Here is a 21,080-nt window from a genome sequence, read left to right as displayed (position 1 = left end):
CAATTGCTGGGGTTGTTTTTGGGGGGGAGGGAAGTTCTGGTGCCTGTTTTCTGTCATTTTTGTTATCAGTTCTATTGCTGGCTGCTCTCGGTGCAGTCACCGTGCCGTCCAAATTGGTCCTTTTCTGTAATGTGAACTGAGAATGATAACCAAACTTGTTAGGATTATATTTAAAGTTAGGGAAAAAATTGTAATGACGCTGAGCATTGACTTTATGACGTTCATTATGCCCTTTTGTGATTGAAGGATCTTAGTCATCTTTAGGATATTTGAGGTTTGGGAGTAACCAAATTCCGCCTAAGTGGCTTGAGAAAGTGCTAATAACCACTGGAAACCTCTGCCTGCGTTTGAATCCCAGCTCTACCATTTACTATCTGTATGATCCTGGGCAAGTTACTTTGTATCTCTGTGCTCCAGTTTCCTCCTCTATGGTTTGGGGATAGTGAAGTGTCTGTCTCAGAGTTATGAGTACTTAGAATGCTACCTGGCACAGAGTGCTCTGGAAGTGCTGGCCATTGTTATTCAGACGCTTGTGTTTGCTGAACCTTGTAATAAGTGGGGGAGGGGAATACATCATCCCTCAGGTGAGATGAGGAAGTGCCCTTAGGTTGGGTGCGTGGCCTGGGTTAGCCTGTTTTTGAGTGCACCCTTAGGTTTCTGCCTGGTTTCTGTTGTAGTCATAGTGTCTCTGGGAATGTGAACTAGTTTCAGGTGGGTCCTGAAGACTGTGGGGGCAGAGGGGGAATGATTTGGTTGCAGGTCCCTTTTGTGGTTTTATAAAATATTGGTGAAACTGGAGATGTCGTTTGTTGATCCTCTGCTCCCAAGACAATAAAGTCTGCGCCTGAAATCATGGAATTTGAATTTGAATCGTGAAGTTTAACTATAGCAAAGTGAACTTCTCTTCAGCTTTGGTTAAGACTTGAGAAAGAAGTGGCTGGGGATGGTTTGGGAGTGGGGTGGGAAAATGCATATTCTGAGTCAGGTCCATTTCACGGTTTCTTGGTCCATGTTGACTTTGATTCATCTTGTGACTTTAAAAAGTGCTTTTAAATTTGGATTGAACAGTTTGTTCTTTCCTTCCGTTAAATTTTATTAGAAGTACAGAACTTGATATTATTCCCTATAGCAATGCAGTTTTACTTAAACAAGGTTTGATTTCAAGTGCTTATTTTTCATGTTTTAGAGCTAATTTTTTTATGGAGAGAATTTTTTTTTTAAAGATTTTATTTTTTCCTTTTTCTCCCCAAAGTCCCCCAATACATAGTTGTATATTCTTCGTTGTGGGTCCTTCTAGTTGTAGCATGTGGGACGCTGCCTCAGCGTGGTTTGATGAGCAGTGCCATGTCCGTGCCCAGGATTCGAACCAACGAAACACTGGGCCGCCTGCAGCGGAGTGCACAGACTTAACCACTCGGCCACGGGGCCAGCCCCATTATGGAGAGAATTTTTTAAATCAAGTATTTGGATGTCATTATTTCTGTACATGGTATTACATATGTTGACCATAGTTTGAGAGCCCCAAACTGAGGCAAGTAGCCTGACAGCAGGACAGAAAATGCCTCCATGCCTGCAAGGGGAACTCCTATCCTGAATTCTAACATCATAGATCAGTTCTCCTGTTTTTGAGCTTTTGTAAATGGAATCATACAGTGTGTGCTCTTTTGAGTCGCTCTTTTCTGACATTGTTTGAGAGATTCATCCAAATTGTCGCAGGTGGTTAATTTATTCTCGTTATTGTACGGTCACGGTTTACTTAAAGATGGGGATACGTTCGTCATTGTGTGAACATCATAGAGTGCGCTTACACAAACCTAGATGGTATAGCCTACTACACACCTAGCGTGTATGGTACTAATCTTGTGGGACTTCCAGCATATATGCAGTCTCTCGTTGACCGAAATGCCATTATGCAGCGCATGACTGTATGATATTCTTTTGTGAATATAATGCAATCTATCCGTTCTACTGGGATGGGCTTTTGGGTAGTTTCCAGTTTGAAGGCCATTAAAAATAGAGCTTCTATGAAAGTTCTTATACATGTCTTTTAATGAACGTATGTTTGCATTTCTTTCGTTTGCATTATGTTCCTAGTATTGGAATTGCTAGATCATAGGGTATATATATGTTAAGCTTTAGTAGATACTCCAAATAGTTTTCCAAAGCAGTTATACTAATTTATACTTCCACCAGTAGTAAATAATAGTTTTGATGTCTCTAATCCTCTCCAACCTTTTAGCCATTCTGGAGAGTGTGTAGTGGTAGCATGTGGTTTTAATATATGTTCCCTGATGGCTAATGAAGTTGAGTACCTTTTTGTGTTTTTTAGCCATTTGGCTATCCTCTTGTGAGTACTTGTTTGTCTTGTCCATTTTTCAATAGACTGTAGGTGGGACGTCTATATAACCCTTCAGTTCACATTATAGTATTTAGTGGGAGTTGCTCTCCGGCAGTAGGAAGACGGTAGAAGGAAAGAGAGATGGAGATGAGTCCTCTGTCACCATTGCGGCTGTGGCTTGAGGACAGACAGCGTCTTCGTTACTTCCCAGCTACTTATTCCATCCCAAGACAGAAAGATAAACTTATCTTGGCCTCCTGTCTCAGACTCAGACTGTCTCAGTGCTGCCTTCCTATTCCATTATATACATATACCCTGTACCTTTCTCAGCAGCTGCATACTGTTCACAGAACATTAATTTATCAGGACAAATATGTGTCTTGCAAGGTGTTACTCTTTAGGGTCACCATCTATCGTGTAACAGCTCAGAACAAATTGCAGGCTGCCCGACAAGCTGGGTTAAGTGATACACTTTACTGGGGAAACGGAGAACTTAGAGACCAGGGTTAGCAGGAGCAGAAAGCATTCTCTCTTGCACCACCACCCTGCAGAGAGGCCAACCTGGGGTGTGTGTTCCCAGGGAGGGATCTCACCCGCCCTGTACTTCTTACAGGGCAAGCATGGGAAAGCAGCGGTGTTGCCGGGAGAGGCGTGATAAGCAGGCTGCTCGCTGCCAGGCAGTCTGGATTTAGATTTGGATTGCCAGTTATATGAGAAGCCAACTGCCCAGCATCCGAACACCCTGGGGCCCATGGGAAGTTGTACTCTCCCTACCGCCATAACAGGAAGTGGGTGATCCCATGGGGTGCTGAGCTTGGATGCACCCCTTGGTGGCTTGTCTAGAAATCAGCTGCAGGGGTGGTTTTTGGACGTATTGCTCCTTGCATCACATTGTGTGTATGTTATCTGCAGAGTTCCCTGAAGAGAACCTTGACTCTGTAGCTGCAAGTTTTCATTAACATCGAACAGAATTTTTCTTACCTGTATCAATTGTTGAGATTGGAAATTACATGAACAAGCATTTAGATTGAGTAGTGATTATCTTATTAAAAGAACACATGTCTGAGGCATTAAAATTCCCTTTCATCATTAGTGACTTGACGTGGAATCTCCGAAGATGACTTTATTTTAGGCATTGAAAATGATGGAGGCTGAATGTTTTTGTAGAATAGTTTGTAGTAAAATATGAAATTTGATGTCTCTGATTGATGATGTTTGTTCAATATAAATCATTCTTAAGTTTTTGATCGTATAGCTAAATAATTGTAGTTTGATTCATGGTAAAATTGTAAAATAAATGTTAAATGAAAACCCATGTACTTAGTTAATCCCGCTTGTCTAAAGCTAAAAAGATTTGGTTTGACTGTGATAGGTTAAGGATTAAATTCTTCTTTAGGGGAAGACATTGTACAAATCTGTTTAACAAATCACACGTGAATTTTTTCTTTTGGAAATATTAGCAAGAAGGCTCACTTTGTGCTCAACACTGCTTGAATAACCTGTTGCAAGGAGAGTATTTTAGCCCTGTGGAATTATCTTCAATTGCACATCAGCTAGATGAAGAAGAGAGGATGAGGATGGCGGAAGGAGGAGTGACTAGTGAAGACTATCGCACATTTTTACAGGTACTGATTTTCAAGTCACTAAATAGCATTTTTAAAAAAATATGGGTACTGTTTAGAAAAAGATGAACCATTGTTCCTATGGGGATCTGACTTGTTAATTATAACTCTGCTCCTGACTTTGTGAATGGGAATGCACGCGATGTTATTTTAAATATGTAGACTAATGGCAGTTTTTATCCTTCTCTCCCCACCCGCAACCCTCGCCTCAACTATGCATCCAAATTAAACAGCAGCCTTCTGGAAATATGGATGACAGTGGCTTTTTTTCTATTCAGGTAAGTAGTCACAAGCATGTACTAAGTGTTGTTTATGTCCTAGGCACTGTTGAAGCTCAGGGCATGGCTGATATGAGTATCTTTTCACAGCCTTTTAGTCACTATAATCGTGTGACCTTCAGCACTTTCTCCAATAGATTGTGTCTAAGAGTGTAAGATTATATTCTAGAGTACTAGATTGTTATATAAATAAATATGAAAATTAGAATTGTAGAATCGTCATTTTAGAGTACGGCTCTTTGAAAGGAGATTATTTCATTTGCATCTGGATGCTAATAATCTTAATTCCAATAAGTCACAGTGTTTTAAACTTACTGTCTCTTGCATAAATTTGAGAAAATGCAGCACCTCACCGCCTTCCATTTAGATCAGCCCACCCGCATTGGATTCCTTTATTATGGTCTGTGGCTTTTGCTTTTTTTTTTTTTTAACTTATATATTCACCCATAGAATTCAAGGGCAGCTGTATTACTTGTGAGATTCTTTCATCTTGTCTCTGGGTCTTTCATTCTGTTTCTAATATCTGTGAGGTGTCTCCTTGTACTGTCCTCCCGGACTCCTCGTTCACCAGCATTTCCATCCAGGGCCTCACTGTGGACTGTTACAGGTAACAGCTACTGCAGGGCTCGGATCAGAGGCCTGAGCGGGCCCAGCCCTGGCCGTTTCCTGGTTGGGCAGCGCTGCCGTTGGGGGCCAGTTCACCTCTGCCCACTACGCTGCTTTCACGTTTTGTCTGTGCTAGTACCTTGTTTGCTTGCTTCTCTCTTGGCTTCTTTGGAGGGTAGATAGTGAATTTTCAGAAATTTCTCTTTTCTCCCTCAGCAGTTTGAAATAATCATGTTTATCTTTTGTTTTTTCCCTAAAAATTGCAACCCATGATCATAGAAGTTTACAATCTTCAACTTAGACTTTCAATTTAAATCCCCAGGGAGAACTCATCTTAATAGACGGAAAATTGTCGTTATTGCTGACATATCAGGTAGTGAGTTGAATGTAGCTTTCCTAAAGCAGGACCCGTAGCAGCCAAATTATCACGTGTATGTATTGCACTAGTTTAAGAATAGCACCTACTGGATAGAATATACATCTGGATTTTTAAGACAGGTTTATCTAGGAATTGTGTGGTTCTCTGGAATGTCCGAGGAACCTAGTGTGAAAAGCACTCTTAATGCTTAATGTGTGTATGTTAATTCTGGATTTAATGATAGATCTGTATTCTTACGCACTTTTTTTTATTGTGGTCGTAATAGTTTATAACATTGTGAAATTTCAGTTGTATGTTATTAATTTGTCGGTCCCCGTATATATGTGCCCCTTCACCCCTCATGCCCACCCCTCAACCCCCTTCCCGTCTGGTAACCACTAATCTTTTCTCTTTGCCCATGTGTTTGTTTATCTTCCACGTATGAGTGAAATCATATGGCATTGTCTTTCTCTGTCTGGCTTATTTCACTTAACATAATATCCTCAAGGTCTGTCCATGATGTTGCAAATGGAATGATTTTGTCTTTTTTTATGGACGAGTAGTATTCCACTGTATTTATATACTATGTCTTCTTTATCTAATCATTAGTCAGTGGGCACTTGGGTTGCTTCGAAGTCTTGTCTATTGTGAATAATGCTGCAGTGAACATAGGGTTGCATAAGTCTCTTTGAATTGCTGATTTCAAGTTCTTTGGGTAAATACCCAGTAGTGGGATAGCTGGGTCATATGCTATTTCTTTTTTTTTTTCTTTTTAAGATTTTATTTTTCCTTTTTCTCCCCAAAGCCCCCCAGTACATAGTTGTGTATTTTTAGTTGTGGGTCCTTCTAGTTGTGGCGTGTGGGATGCCGCCTCAGCGTGGCTTGATGAGCGGTGCCCTGTCTGCGCCCAGGATCCGAACCAACAAAACACTGGGCCGCCTACAGCGGAGCACGCGAACTTAACCACTCGACCATGGGGCCAGCCTCTGTTTTCCAGTTCTGTATTTCCCTTGTTTTTCATCCTATGTATTTCCAACTGCCAATTCAGTTTGGTGGTTCTCTATGATGATTTTTCTCTTTATTTGTCATTTGTGTCTCTGTTGTGATTTTTTGTTTAGTGGTTACTATGAGGTTTGTATAAAAGATCTCATAGATGAGATAGTCCATTTTCTGATAGCCTCCTATTTCCTTAGTCTCAGTAGGTTCCATCCCTTTCCTCTTGCCCGTCTAAATTATTGTTTTCACAACTTATTCTGTTTTGAGTTGTGAGTTTGTGATTAAAAGGAAGTGATTAAAGTTATTTTTGATCTTTTCTTTCCTTTATGTTTTAATTGTTTGCTAACCTGTTCTCGTAGAGAGCTGCAATTTTCTGTTTTTGTCTGTCTATTTTTCTCCTTGCTCAAGGCTGTGTAACCCCCTTTTTTTTTCAGGCATGAGGGCCTTCTTGATCATTTCTTGTCTTGTGGTGATGAACTCCTTCAGCTTTTGTTTATCTGGGAAAGTTTTTATTTCTCCACTTATCTGAAGGATAGTTTCACTGGATAGAGTATTCTTGGCTGAAGGTTTTTGTCTTTTAGAATTTTGAATGTATCATTCCACTCTTGCCTAGCCTGTAAAGATTCTGCTGAGAAATCCACTGAAAGCCTGATGGAGGTTCCTTTGTAGGTTATTTTCCTCTGCTTTGCTGCCCTTAATATTTTTTCTTTGTCATTGACTCTTGCCAGTTTTACTAATGTATGCCTTGAAGAAGGTCTTTTTACATTGATGTAATTAGAAGTTCTAATAGCTTCATTTACATGTAATTCTAGCTCCTTCCCCAGGTTTGGGAAGTTCTCAGCTGTTATTATCTTTGAACAAGCTCCCTGCTGCTTTCTCTCCCTCTGGAATATCTATAATCCTTATGTTGCATTTCCTAATTGAGTCAGATATTTCTCAGAGAATTTCTTCATTTCTTTTTAGTCTTAGTTCTCTCCTCCAACAAAGCGTTTCTATATTTCTGTCCTCTAAAGTACTAATTCTGTCCTCTGTAATATCACCTCTGTTTTTTACGGATTCCAGATTTTTCTTTATTTCATTCATTGTGTTTTTCATCTCCAACATTTCCGATAGGTTTTTTTTTATAGTTTCAGTCTCTTTTCTGAAGAATTCCCTGTGTTCAAGTTTATTCCTAATTTCATTGAACTGTCTTTCTGAGTTTTCTTGTAACTTGATGAGTTTCTTTATGATAACTATTTTGAATTTCTCTCATTTAGATTGTAAATTTCTGTGACTTCAAGATTGACTTCTGCGTACTTGTCATTTTCCTTCTGGTTTGGAGCGTTAATATACCTCTTCATGCTATTCGATGGAGTGGACTTCAACTGTCGCTTAGTGGTAGTTTCTGGTCACAGATTCCACCTGCCTCCACTAAGGGCAGGAGCTGTGTGTTCTGAGCCTGCCATGATCCCTGGCAGCTGTGCCTAACCACTAGAAGCTCCCTCCACTGCCTCCTGGGGGGTCCAGCACCCGCACCTTCAGACGTGTGGCTGTGTGGATGTCCCAGACGTCTGTTGTGTTGTGTGAATGTCCTCTGTTGGTTTATAAATGTCCTTTTCGTTGTATTTTAGTGGGGAGAGACTAAGGGAAGAGCTCACTCCACCATGATGCTGACGTTGCTCTGAGCTCACCACACCAGCAGCTATCCTGACTTACATACGTTTTTAAAACCACAGCCTTTTGGGGAAATTTATATATGAAGTAAAGTTGCTTGCACAACTGACATGGCTATACTACTTGAATTTGGAATTGAATGATTTAGTTCATGAAAAGTTGCTTTTTTTTTTTTTTATAACAGGTTATAAGCAATGCCTTGAAAGTTTGGGGTTTAGAGCTAATCCTGTTCAATAGTCCAGAGTATCAGAGGCTCAGGATCGATCCCATGTAAGATTTTATTTTGCTTTTCTTACATGCCTTTTCTTAAATTTCATTTTTAGAGTCATATTTCTTCTAGAAGAAAAATGTATTTTGAATGCTTTTGTTTTGATGTTCCATGTTTCATTCCCTCAGATTTTCCTCTCTCACCTTTTGGGGGATGTCCATGGACATCTGCCCGCTGAGCCTTCCTGACACCTCAGTGTCTGGCTGCGCAGAGTTGATCCTCGAATGCTGTGTGATGCTGTCATTTGTGCACAGCATCACTAATCTGCAGATTCATAGTGTTTTGTAATTTCTTAAGAATCAGTGGTATTTAACTATATCTTATAGTTAATTACATTTAACTATAATTATAAACATAACCCTAAATTATCATAAGTTTTGTGTAATACTTGCCAGTAAACAAACTAAATGAATATGAACTCTAATATTTTAGCTTAATATTATGTGTGTATTTTCTTTTCTTTTTCTAGAAATGAAAGATCATTTATATGCAATTATAAAGAACACTGGTTTACGGTTAGAAAATTAGGAAAACAGGTAATGTTCTAATTCTGCACTCCATCTGCAACTAAAATGTAAGGGTTTGGTGCCTTAAAGATGAAGAAACTCACCAGTAATGTGTGTGTTTGACATGGTTTCAATCTTGATAGATATAAATTTGCTATTTTAAAAAGACAGTATCAATTTCCATTTTAGATTTGTGACACTTACATACAGTTTAACTGTATCATAAGAAAAATTGTCTATTTAAGACAATGCAAATGTGGTTACTGTAAGTGGGTTTTTATCTGATAAAGATGTTCTGTTAGGTAACTATCACATTTATAGACTTGTATTTAGCAAAATAGTGTCACAAAGCCTGAAACAGTGTCCAGCATGATAAAAGTTTTCAACTATGTTTGCATAATAAGATTATTCACATTCCAAAGTGCCACATAATAAATATATCTACATAAAGTCATTTGATTTTTTAAAAGAAAAAGAACATGGCATGTGTCTTGAGCAAACCTTTGTTAAGATCAAGCAATGTACCTAAAGTGTTATTTTTAAAAATAATTACCAATGATCTCTATGCCCACAATTCCATTTTTGAAACAATTATTTAAAGTCCTTTTTATTAGACTTTGAGTCTTTGAAAGAGTTATTGAAAATAAGCTAATACAATAAAAGGAGTGAACTATTGATACATGCAGCAACGTGGATGGATCACAGAATAATTACACTGAGTGAAATAATCTAGACATAAAATAGTATGTAGTGTATGGTTCCATTTATGGAAAAGTCTACAAAATGCGAACTAATCGAGAGTCACTGAAAGCAGACTGACCAGTGGTTGCCTGTGGGTGAGGAGGGCAAGGAGCAGTGAAAGGAGGATTACAGGGCACAGAAACTGGGCAGCGATAAGTGTGTTCACCCTCTTGGTTGTCATGGTTTCAAGAGTGTATGCGTATGTTAGAACTTTTCAAATTGTACACTTTATGTGCAGTTTATTGCATATCAGTTATACCTCAATACAGCTGTTAAGAAAATAATACAAAGCAAAAAAAGAAATGAAATCAAGAAAGAGTGCATTGAATTAAATCTTAGTAAAAGATAATTGAAACACCAAAGCTCTGCTGTTATCTTTTAAGTCAGCCTCCTAGAAGCAGCTTCCTCTTACATGGTTGTTTCTTGAAGTCCCTCCAGAGGAGCTAAGAGCAGGTAATGAGGTGTGGTGCAGCAGAAACTGACCAGAGGGGGGAATCAACTCCAGGGAAAAACCCTGGCAGGACACTGCCTAGATGATTTAACCTCTGGGTTTTATTTATATCTTTAAAAAATTATGATCAAGGGGCCAGCCCTGTGGCCGGGTGGTTAAGCTCGCGGGCTCCGCTTCCGCCACCCAGAGTCTGCCAGTTTGGATCCTGGGTGCAGACATGGCACTGCTCATCAGGCCACGCTGAGGCAGTGTCCCACATGCCACAACTAGAAGGACCCACAACTAAAAATACACAACTATGTACTGAGGGGACTTTGGGGAGAAAAAGGAAAAATAAAATTTAAAAAAAAAATTAAAAAAATTATGATCAAGTGTTCTTTACTTTTTAAAGTAATCGCTGACTTTTTTAAGATTTGAAGACTTAGATTCCAGAAGTTCCTTTGTATTGATATACATCTTAACTTATATCATTAATTTGAAAGATTCTTAAAGTTTTAGTTTTTCAAAATTGAGTTTTTACATTTTTAAATTCTTTGACAAATACAAGAAATGTCAAATTTTAGCTTATTATCTTTGACTCTAATTTATATTTTTGTTTAAAATTATATTTTGCACTATAGGCTCTTTTGTCGGAGATCACTCTATAATGAAAACAATGACTGGAAAAATTAGTATCATCTATGTCAAAATTCAGGGAGGGTAGTTGGTCATGACTCTACAGTAACTTTTTTCTTTTTTTAAAGATTTTACTTTTCCTTTTTCTGCCCAAAGCCCCTTGGGACATAGTTGTATATTTTTAGTTGTGGGTCCTTCTGGTTGTAGGATGTGGGACGCCACCTCAGCGTGGCTTGATGAGCGGTGCCATGTCCGCACCCAGGATCTGAACTGCTGAAATCCCTGGCCGCCAAAGCAGAGCGCGAGAACTTAACCACTCGGCCACAGGGCCAGCCGCTCTACAGTAACTTTTAAAACTTTTTGTATCTTGTAGTCTAAATTAGGACTCCTATGAGGTAGTGACTAAATGATGTTAGCTAAATGTGATGGTGGCTTAATGATCTTTTTAAAATGAGTTGGTGATTACAAATTCTCTTCCTGGAATATCTAACTTTCTCACAATTAGAATCTTTTAGCCAAAATTATCAGTGATGGGAAAACTATGTAGTTGTCATTCTTCTTCCACAGCAATATGGTCTGGTTAGATTACAGTTAGGTGGGACTGATAATTTGAAAAACAATTAATTATAGCTATCAATAAAGGTACTTAAAGTACAATCAGTTTCTGTTCTTTTTGGGGGTGATATAAAGTTTATGGCTTAAAGCAAACTTTTATTTTTTTTATTTTTTTATATTTCGTGAGGATGATTAGCCCCGAGCTAACATCTGTTGCCAATCTTCCTCTTTTTGCTTGAGGAAGATTGTTGCCGAGCTCACATCTGGAGCAGTGTTCCTCTGTTTGTGTGGGACACCGCCACAGCATGGTGATGAGCGGTACTACGTCAAGGCCTGGGATCCAAACCTGGGAGCCGCCAGCCACTGAAGCAGAGCACATGAACTTAACCACTACACCACCGGGCCAGCCCCACAAACTTTTATTTTTAAACATTTAATAGTGATAAATCTGCAACATTCTATTTCAGTTTTTTAAATCACGTTATTTAATTACTCTTAAAAATCTCAGTTTGACATATTTCCAGTGTTTAGGCAGTCTTACTAAGTTTAAATGGGTTATATCTATTCTTAATGTGTGAAACTTCTCTATTACTTACGATGTACGCTAACTTAAATATTGACTTTCTTTTTTTCCAGTGGTTCAACTTGAATTCTCTCTTGACGGGTCCAGAATTAATATCAGATACATACCTTGCACTTTTCTTGGCTCAATTACAACAGGAAGGTAAACAAAGACTGAAAATTTTATGATGGTATCTTTCAAAGTAGCCAAATAAAGCTAGCTCATTAGATGTGAATGTAACAGTACTGTTTTTGTGGCAGAGGCAGTGAAATCTTTGTTTTACTTGGTGAACTTGTGGCCGTGATTTGGCCAATCCTGTTAGGGGAGAGTTCTCGCTGACACCTGGCCCCTCCCGAGATGCTGCCTCCTTTACAGCCACTCTAACTAGTGGCTCTTTTTCCTTCCATACCCCACACAGCACAGGGTGCCGGGGCAGGGTGGGGGTTGGGGGGTTGGGTATACTTCTTGCCCATTCTAGGCCACTGTTCTTCCCTAAAACCTCTAGCTCCTTTGGAAGGCATGCCACTAGATTAAATGCTACCCTTGGCTCTGTTGCAGTCATCTCTGATCCTCCTCCTTTTTCATTGAAGATTTTAGGATCTGACTGTCTTCTCTCTGCTTCAACTCCTTCCGTCATTCTTAGTGATTTCTACATCAAAAATCAACCCAGTCCAATACTTTACTTCTTAATTTCAACAATCGTTTTCTTCACTCTTGCCTTGCCGTTACTAATAACCGTACCACCTGCAAATCCCAATTACAAGCATCCTACTCTTTGACCATTGCTTCCTATGTTTATACCATATTTTCTGTTTTTTCCATTCCAACATTTCTTTAAATCTTACCGCAAGGTCCAGACATTCTCCTTATAAATTTCTTCCTTACTCTGCTTATTTTCTATAATCCAACCTTATAATCACTTCGCAGCATTCCTCAGCTCCTTCCTCCTTCTCTCTCTCCATCATACTTTCATGACAAAATCCCAACCCTGGTTGAAACCAAATCTTAGTGTCCATTCCTGTCCCAGAGCAGCTGAACATGGCTAAAGAATGACATAAAATATAATGATTGATTTTGCTTTAAATTTATGATCACAAACTTCAAATGAGCCTGTCGTGCTGCTCGACATTCCTACTGTTTTCTTAGTGAGTTCACTTGCTGCTCACCAACATGATTATTTCATAACTTGTCTCTGTAAACCTCTAAGCACTTCCTTCTCCCTTCCTCACTCCTGGCTTATGGCCTGCCTTTATAATCTACTGAGAAAACAGAAGCAATTAGAAGAGAACTTCTTCATCTTTCTGCCAGCAAATCTATCAACTTCTCTCTATCTCTCCGTCCTTTGAGCCCACGGAAATAGCTGACTTGTCCCCTGCTCCTAACCGAGACTGGTCTCTCACTTAGCGGCTGGATCCCAGCTCCTCTACCTACTCAAGATCTTTGCTCCTATATCATCAGTTTTCCCCCTCTTTGCTCTCTTATGCCTATCGGCAGAGAAATAAGCTCTTTATCTCCATTGATTAAGAAGAAAAAGCCTCTCTTAATTCCAGGAAACTCCAGCTGCCTCCCCATTTTTATTTTCTCCTTAGAATCGTCTCTCGTGTGTTGTCTTGTACTCATGATCTCACTCTAGTCACACTGTCATAACCATGTCACCCTCTTCTCACTGTCACCAATGACTTCCACATTTGCCACTGCCAGTATTCGATTCTCAGTCTTCCTTTTATTTGCCTTCATCTTATTTGTGGATATAATTGACTACACCATACTTTAAACAGAACAAGATAAAACTTTATTGTCAAAATTTTCGAACAAATTTAAAAAGTAGAGAAAATAATGTGTTGAACTCTCATGTACCCTTCGCCCAGCTTCAACAATTATCTCATGGCCAATTTTCTTTTATCTATTCCTTACCCACTTCCTTCCACTGTTTGTTTTGAGCAAATACTAGGCATCTTATAATTTTCTCTATGTTTTTTTAATTAAAATTTTTAAAAGCAAGGACTGTTGTAGCCACAATACTATAATCACATCTAAAAAATTTAACCACAGTGCTTTAATAACATCAGATACCCAGTCAGTGTTCAAATCTCCAGTCTCCTTAGTTCTGTTATGTTTTTTACAGTTTAATCAGGGAAGAAATAAGGTTCATTGATTACATTGGATTGGTATGTCTTTTAAGTCTATAGGTTTTCTCTCTTCTTTATTTTTTCCTTAATTTATATGAAGAAAATAGGTCATTTGTTCCATTTCCCACATTCTGGATTTTGCTGGTTGAATCCCTATTTTCCTCTGAGCCCTGGCTACCCGATAGGCTAGTCCTTAGATCAAGAGGCTGGATCTGATTCACGTTGATTTTGGGGAGACAGTGGAGGTCTCTTTACAGATGGTGTGGTGCTTGATGTCTCGTCTCTTCTTTGTGATGTGAGTAGCTATTGATGATCAATCTCTAGATTTGTTATTTCATTAAGGATTCCAAAATGGTGACAGTGGATTCCGAACGTTCCTTCATTTAGTTGCAGGAATACTTCTATACAAATAGACTTTCTCTCATCAATTATTTGCTTACCCTAAAATATAGTTCATATGGGAAAAGCAGGATAAATATTTCTTTCCTTTTATCAGTTTTTTAAATGAGTTGGTTTCATAGCGTCGTTCCTCCAAAGGATAACCTATTAGGTTTTTTTTCTTCTTTTACTGAAGTGTCATTGTAAACTAACCCATTAAAACAGTCCATTGTCATTATTATTCCTATTGATACTCAAATTGTTCCATTTTGGACCAGTGAGGAACCTTTGAAGTTGACTGCTAAGTTTCTGAAATGACCACTGCAGCCTTTTGAAGGCTTTCATTTTCGTGTAACAAGCTTTTTCAGGCTTATCTTATGTGTGTCCTGCCCTTTTAGTGATGGTGTTTAGAGGTCCCACTCCGGGCATTGGTGTGCTTATTGTTACTGGGTTGGTTGTCATGTAACGTTCTTTCCAATTCACATGTAGGATTATAGTATATTTGCTTCTTTGCTTTCATATACTTGTATCTCTTTTCTTTTATGCCTTAAAACACTGGTTTCTAATCATATCCTCCCCTCCACACTTGGCTTCCAGGCCACTATGCTCTGGTTTTCCTTGTATCTCATTGGCTGCTTCGTTCAGATTCCTTTTCCAATCTCTAACGATTGGAGTGACCAGACAACGTCTTGATTATGTGCTGTCCCATTATATTAAATATTATCTCTAAGATCTATATCCCAATAATTCCCAAACTTTTATCTTCTGCTTAGACATCTACCCTGAACACCAAACTCCTAACTTGGAAGTCCAGAAAGCATTTCACACTGAACATGTCTACAAAAGACTGATTATTTTTTTTTCTGAGGAAGACTTGCCCTGGGCTAACATCTGTTGCCAATCTTCCTCTATTTTGTATGTAAGCTGCCACCACAGCACAGCCGCTGACAGACGAGTGGTGTAGGTTCATGCCCAGGAACTGCACCTGGGCTGCTGAAGCAGAGTGTGCCAAACTTAACCACTAGGCTACTGGGGCTGGTCCAAGACTGATTTTTTTTTTCATCATACATCCTATCCCTCAGGTTTTCCCTTTCAGTAAGGATCGCTCTTCTTGAACTCTGGTTCTTGTATGTTATGTTCATAAAGCAGCCCAGAGCTTTCAAAGAAAATGTCATGCATATTATGGCACACCCTCATGCTTCGCCCTTCAGTAGCTTCCCAGTGCACTTAGAACGAAATCTAAAGTCTTGAATAAAAGCTAAGATATTCACTGTGCACCCAGACAAGACAGTTTCTGCTCTTCATGGTGCCCTTCATGGAATACCATGCTGGGCTGACATGCTTATGCTGAGATCTGGAAACAGTTTTACTGGCACAAAATGGGTTAAACCATCTGAACTCTGAGCACACTTGTCCTTGTAAAAAAAATATTGTGTATTATTATTTACTGTTTTCAGTTTTTCCATTAATAGTCCTTTTGATCTTTGTTTATTTGTTTCATTATCTGGTAATGCTCACAAAGGCTATCCAGTAACAAGCACCGAAGTTTAAGAAACGTTTATATGGAAAAGCTTAAATTGATTAGAATGACTTAGATATAGAGCACCCGTATTTAGTTTTTGTATGTAGTATCCAGCTGGGAAAACCCTGGCTTTCTAGAATCATATTTATAAAAAATTACGTGGGACCATTGTAATGCTTTCAAAACAAGAGCCATATCTTCAGCACCTTGGCTGGATTTGGGGTCTTGGCTTCCCAGCCAGTTTTCGCTTAAAAGGAAGGTGTGTGTCTGTGTCTGTCTGTCAGGGTGGGGGCAGCTTTTCCACAGATGGCTCATCTTGCCCGTATTGCACAGTATTACACACATTATCCGATTGCGTCCTCACGACAGCCCTCAGCATCACTGTTTAATGATTGAAGAAATCAGGGTGTAGATGGGTCTCTAGATTTTCCAGAGACCATGCAGCTGGGAAGTGGACAGGCTAGGGTTAAAACCCACACAGTGGGAGTCCAGAGTCCTTGCTCTTTCCCGCTCCTTTACCTGCCTCTCTGTTACTTGGTCAAGCACTGTTTTAGTAGGGCCCTTTAAGATATTATTTCACTTACGTCTCATAGTCACTCTGTGAGATGGCTAGTCCCATTTTACAGGTGAAGAAAGTGAGGCACAGAGACTTTAAGTAATTTGTCCTAAATCACCCACTAGTACTTGTAAGAATCACTGTTTGAACCCAGTTCTTTCTGACTCCGTAGATCGTACTCTTTCCACTGTCCTGTGCTGCCTCTATCTGCTAGCATTTTAAATCAACTTTGAATCCCTTACTAGCTGTTTTAGTCTATTTTTGCCTTTTTTTTAGGTTATTCTATATTTGTTGTTAAGGGTGATCTGCCGGATTGTGAAGCTGACCAACTCCTGCAGATGATCAGGGTCCAACAGATGCATCGACCAAAACTTATTGGAGAAGAGCTGGCACAATTAAAGGAACAGAGGTAAAACCAAACCTGCAGCCTGGACTATAGGATAGCATTTTATTGCAAGAATTAAATTTTCATGCTTACATTGAATGTGCGGTCCTTTTATTATTGGTGATTTTTTTTTTAGTAAAGTTTATTGGTTCAAACTTGAATCAACTCTGAATTACTTAAATATGTTAACTTAGATTCGCGTCGCAACGCAGTCTTATCTGCCAGACAATGGATACGTTTTGTCTTACATAGAATTTTTGGTTTGTAAATGTCTTTATGTTATATCTGAAATAGAAGACTGGTCCGCAGTTATCATCAGTGCCTTTGTTCTTTAGAGTCCAGAAAACGGATCTGGAACGAGTCTTAGAAGCAAACGATGGGTCAGGAATGGTAGACGAAGATGAGGAGGATCTGCAGAGGGCCCTGGCGCTGAGTCGCCAAGAAATCGACATGGAGGATGAAGAAGCAGACCTCCGCAGGGCCATTCAGCTCAGTATGCAAGGTATGGATGCTCTGACATGCACTTTATCTGTTGTCGAAGAACTGGTTCAGATTATTCTTAGTTCCCCGAGAAGTTAACATACTGTTAGCAGAAGTTCTGAGACAGTCACCACAGAAACAAGGGCTGTGTCCACTCAGCCGTTCTTTCAGATTTCTTTTAATCCAAGTAACTTTTTACAACCTATGGTATATTAGCATTAGTTATATTTCTGGTTATTCTATTTGGTTATAATACGGTACTAATACAACAGTAGACTAAGGTTAATGTTTGTGGAGGTCCGTTGACCCTGACCCAGACCAGCTGTTTTATAAATATGCTATTGGACATGAAGGAAGGCCTGGACAGAGAGTATAAACTGATTTTACAAAAATCTAACACTTAGTGGCCATGCAACTTAAAGCTCAAGGCCATGCGGTGGGCCCGCTCTTTTAGTGCTGGAAACCCATCAGCAGAGTGTGAGGATTTAACCCCTCGGAAACCAGGCTGCGGGGAGTGTCTGGGACGTAGCTCGAGGTGGCTTACTTAAAAGTGTGAGGGTTGGTTTTGGTTTTGGTTTTTTTGGTAGTTTTATTTTTTCTAATTAACATGAATTTGTACTTTCTAATGAAATTACTCTAGCAATTGAATTCCTTAAATACCTATAAAATTGAGGTTCCTTTAATATAAAGATTATCCTTTTTGTGCCGTATTTCACCCTGAATTTCTCATGCCTCCTGGCACACCGCTGAGCACTCCACGTGGTGTGCAATCCCATTTTTGATTCGTAGAGCCCTGCTGGATTAGCCCAATAACGGACAGACACCACTCTTATCATTTTAGATATTTTTGTGTATTTCACTCTTGTTCCCACTTTATTTTACAATTTGTGCAGAATCTCTGGTCTGTGCGGCTATTAAGTGAGAACATGGAAACATAAGTTGTTGTAGTACCCAAATGTTTGGGGATAGCGGAAGACAGAGAATGGGTTTGTTTTGTGATCATCCACTGTAAGTTGCTTTTAGGAATTTTTTGCCTTTGAAAGTGTAGGTTCATTTCTAATAACTTAAAAAGAGCACACAAGTTTGGTGTCAACGGCTCTTCCTACCGAGTTGGTCGTTGGGCTTCTTTCCTCCCCTCCACCTTGTCACAGATGGCGACAGCTTTGCTCGCAGTGGACACAGGTTAAATTTGAACCACCTTATTCAGATTTTCCCCTGGGCCTTTCAGAGCCTTTCTTCTATTTACAGAATAGTAGCAGAATGTTTTTAAGAAGAAAACTTTACAAAAACTTGCTCAAATAAGTAGAAACATATCATTTCTTGAATTGGTAAATAAAATGACTGTTTTGTTCCATTTTCTTTTGTTTTCAGGTAGTTCCAGAAATGCATCTCAAGATATTCCACAGACGTCAGATACACATCTTACTTCAGAAGAGCTACGGAAAAGAAGAGAAGCCTACTTTGAAAAGTAAAGTAGTTGGTACAATATTAAAATTGCATATTTAATATTTACTTTGGCTATTTTGTCTATTTATAAACATACAGCTTTGGCTTAAACTATTTATTTTATTTAGGATTCTCTCCTTTTACAAAACTGGTTACTGCCTGAGCCCTGTGAACATTTCAATGTATTTTTTAAAAAATTTACAGCAAATAAAAACTGAAATGAAATGTAGTTTTAGGGAAAAACTTTACCCCAATACTAATGAAATAGGGTGAAGGACACCCTGTAAAATTTCAGTCATCAAAAGAAAATGGAATTGGGCCAAAACAAGAACAATGCTAACGATCCTTTGAATGTGCTGCTTGGTTTCCTAACCCTGCAGAGTTCTTCTGTCAATTAACAGGAAAACGGCATTTGCGTTAGCAAGCACACTCCCAAATAGAGGTGGTGGTTAATTGCTGTACTCGTTGCCACTATGAGGGGGGTACCACAGGCCTGTCAGCATTGGGGATGTGGGGGCAAACCATAAATCAGAATCATCAGCTCTAAAACCTGACTTTGATCCTGGCTTTCTAAGGTGCTCTCAAAACAGAAATTTCACCCTATAATAATATCAGCCTTTCCAGTCACTATCAGTGACAAGCCTTCTTCCTTTTTTCTTCTTTAATGATAAAGCTCCATCTTAGAGATTACAAAGTCTACAGTAGGTATTCAGATCCTGTGATCCCAGGTCAGAAAACAAAAGGCCAGTGGCGAAATCTGGCCTTTATTTATTGTATTTCATAAATGCTAAGATGCACATATTTTCACAGTTCAACATCTCTGCAACTAAGAAGCAGCGTCTTATCATCATAATTGGCAGTATTTTAGCAGTATCTAAAATATTGGAGCATTTTTCATTTGATGGTGTAATGAAGAGAATATTTACCTTCTTTTCTGTTTGTTTTTTTTAAGTCACAACTCAGAAGTATATGAAGGAAAGTTCTGATCAACTAACATCCTCTTAATGTGAGATATTTCTAGTCTTTGTTCAGTGACAGATTAATGCATTAGATATAAAATTTCAAAATAGTGCTTATTAGTGCTTTTCACTTCTTTTTAAATTTTAAAATTAGCTTTATTTTTTAGTTATGATAACTTCAAGTTTATATAAAATAGAGAAAGCAGCATAATGAAGCCCTGCTTACCCCTTGCTTGGGTTTAACAGATATCAGCACGTGGTCAGTGTTGTTTTTTATGCGCCCGTCTCCCATGCTTTCCGCTCTGCCACCCCTAAGCTGGAATTATTTTGTAACAAATCTAAATCACCATATCACTTCACCCATATTTATTTCAGTGTGTGTATAAAATATATGTTTTTTTTTATACAGAGTCAAAGGCTACTGTCACACAATAATGTTAATAATTATCACCTGATATTATTAATGAGAATTCTATAATACCATCAAATATCTAGTTAGTGTTCAAGATAACTTAAAACTACTTAATTAGATAAAAAGTAATATTCCAGAAAGTTTATTTTAAGACATCTCAAAATTGAAAGAAAACATAATAACACTAATAGCTGATGTTAGTGTTTTGGCCCATTCTCTTCTGTTCACACAGACACACATATAATGTATATTAGTTAGACCCATTTTCCCGTGATAGTAAATATTTTTTTAATAGGCTGAATATTTCATAAAATGAATATACATGACATAATTGTGTATAACCCTTTTGACTTTTGCTATTATAATTGATAAGGCAGTGAACAGTGGGCTGACTCCATGCCTCAAGTCTCTTGCCATTTCTTCTGATTGTCCTGAGGATGTCAGATTATTGGGTTAAAGGACATGAGCTTTTTTTTTTTTTTTTTAAGATTGGCACCTGAGCTAACATCTGTTGCCAGTCTTACTATTTTTTTTTCTTTGCTGCTTCTTCTTTCCAAAGCCCCCAGTACATAGTTGCATGCTCTAGCTGTAGGTCCTTCTGGTTGTGCTGTGTGGGACGCCGCCTCAGCATGGCCTGATGAGCGGTGCCATGTCCACACCCAGGATCCGAACCAGTGAATCCTCCACTGAAGTGCAGCACGCAAACTTAACCACTTGGCCATGGGGCTGGCCCCTGGACATGAGCATTTTTGAGGCCTTGGTATAGATTTCTAAACTGCTCTCCAGAACAGTTCCCAAGCAACACTTCGACCATGCTTCTTTCCGACTTTGCTTTTTGCCAGAATAAAATGGTCCAAATAGACATGCTTTATAGAGAAACTACAAAATTCACAAATACGTCTAAGAAAGGAAAAATGTCTTTTTTTTTTAAGTTCCTTTTTTTCTTTTTTTCTTTATTTATTTTATTTTATTTTATTGAGGAAGATTAGCCCTGAGCTAACATCTGCTGCCAATCCCCTCCTCTTTTTGCTGAGGAAAACTGGCCCTGAGCTAACATCCGTGCCCATCTTCCTCTACTTTATATGTGGGATGCCTGCCACAGCATGGCTTGACAAGCAGTGTGTAGGTCCACACCCAGGATCCAAACTGGTGAACCCCGGACTGCTAAAGCAGAACATACAAACTTAACTACTGCGCCACCAAGCTGGCCCAAAAAAACATCTTTAAAGTATAAAAACAGGCTGGCCCCATTGCCTAGTGGGTA

The 21,080-nt window shown here is 38.9% G+C and overlaps 1 protein-coding gene across 2 annotated transcripts in view; it reads left to right on the top strand.

Annotated features, from left to right (window-relative positions):
- The window catches only part of ATXN3 (ataxin 3), a 36,446-nt gene that overhangs the window by 2,304 nt on the left and 13,062 nt on the right, over window positions 1–21,080 (top strand). For both annotated transcript variants that reach the window (XM_046647487.1, XM_046647486.1), the window contains exons 2-9: window positions 3,799–3,963; window positions 4,194–4,238; window positions 8,036–8,121; window positions 8,589–8,655; window positions 11,624–11,711; window positions 16,411–16,543; window positions 16,855–17,021; window positions 18,371–18,467. In XM_046647487.1, the coding sequence (XP_046503443.1) occupies window positions 3,799–3,963; window positions 4,194–4,238; window positions 8,036–8,121; window positions 8,589–8,655; window positions 11,624–11,711; window positions 16,411–16,543; window positions 16,855–17,021; window positions 18,371–18,467 (848 nt within the window). The remainder of the gene's footprint in view (window positions 1–3,798; window positions 3,964–4,193; window positions 4,239–8,035; window positions 8,122–8,588; window positions 8,656–11,623; window positions 11,712–16,410; window positions 16,544–16,854; window positions 17,022–18,370; window positions 18,468–21,080) is intronic.

Source organism: Equus quagga, chromosome 20 (assembly GCF_021613505.1).
Source record: "Equus quagga isolate Etosha38 chromosome 20, UCLA_HA_Equagga_1.0, whole genome shotgun sequence".
NCBI classification, from domain to species: domain Eukaryota; kingdom Metazoa; phylum Chordata; class Mammalia; order Perissodactyla; family Equidae; genus Equus; species Equus quagga.
This window is presented reverse-complemented; position numbering and strand designations above follow the sequence as displayed.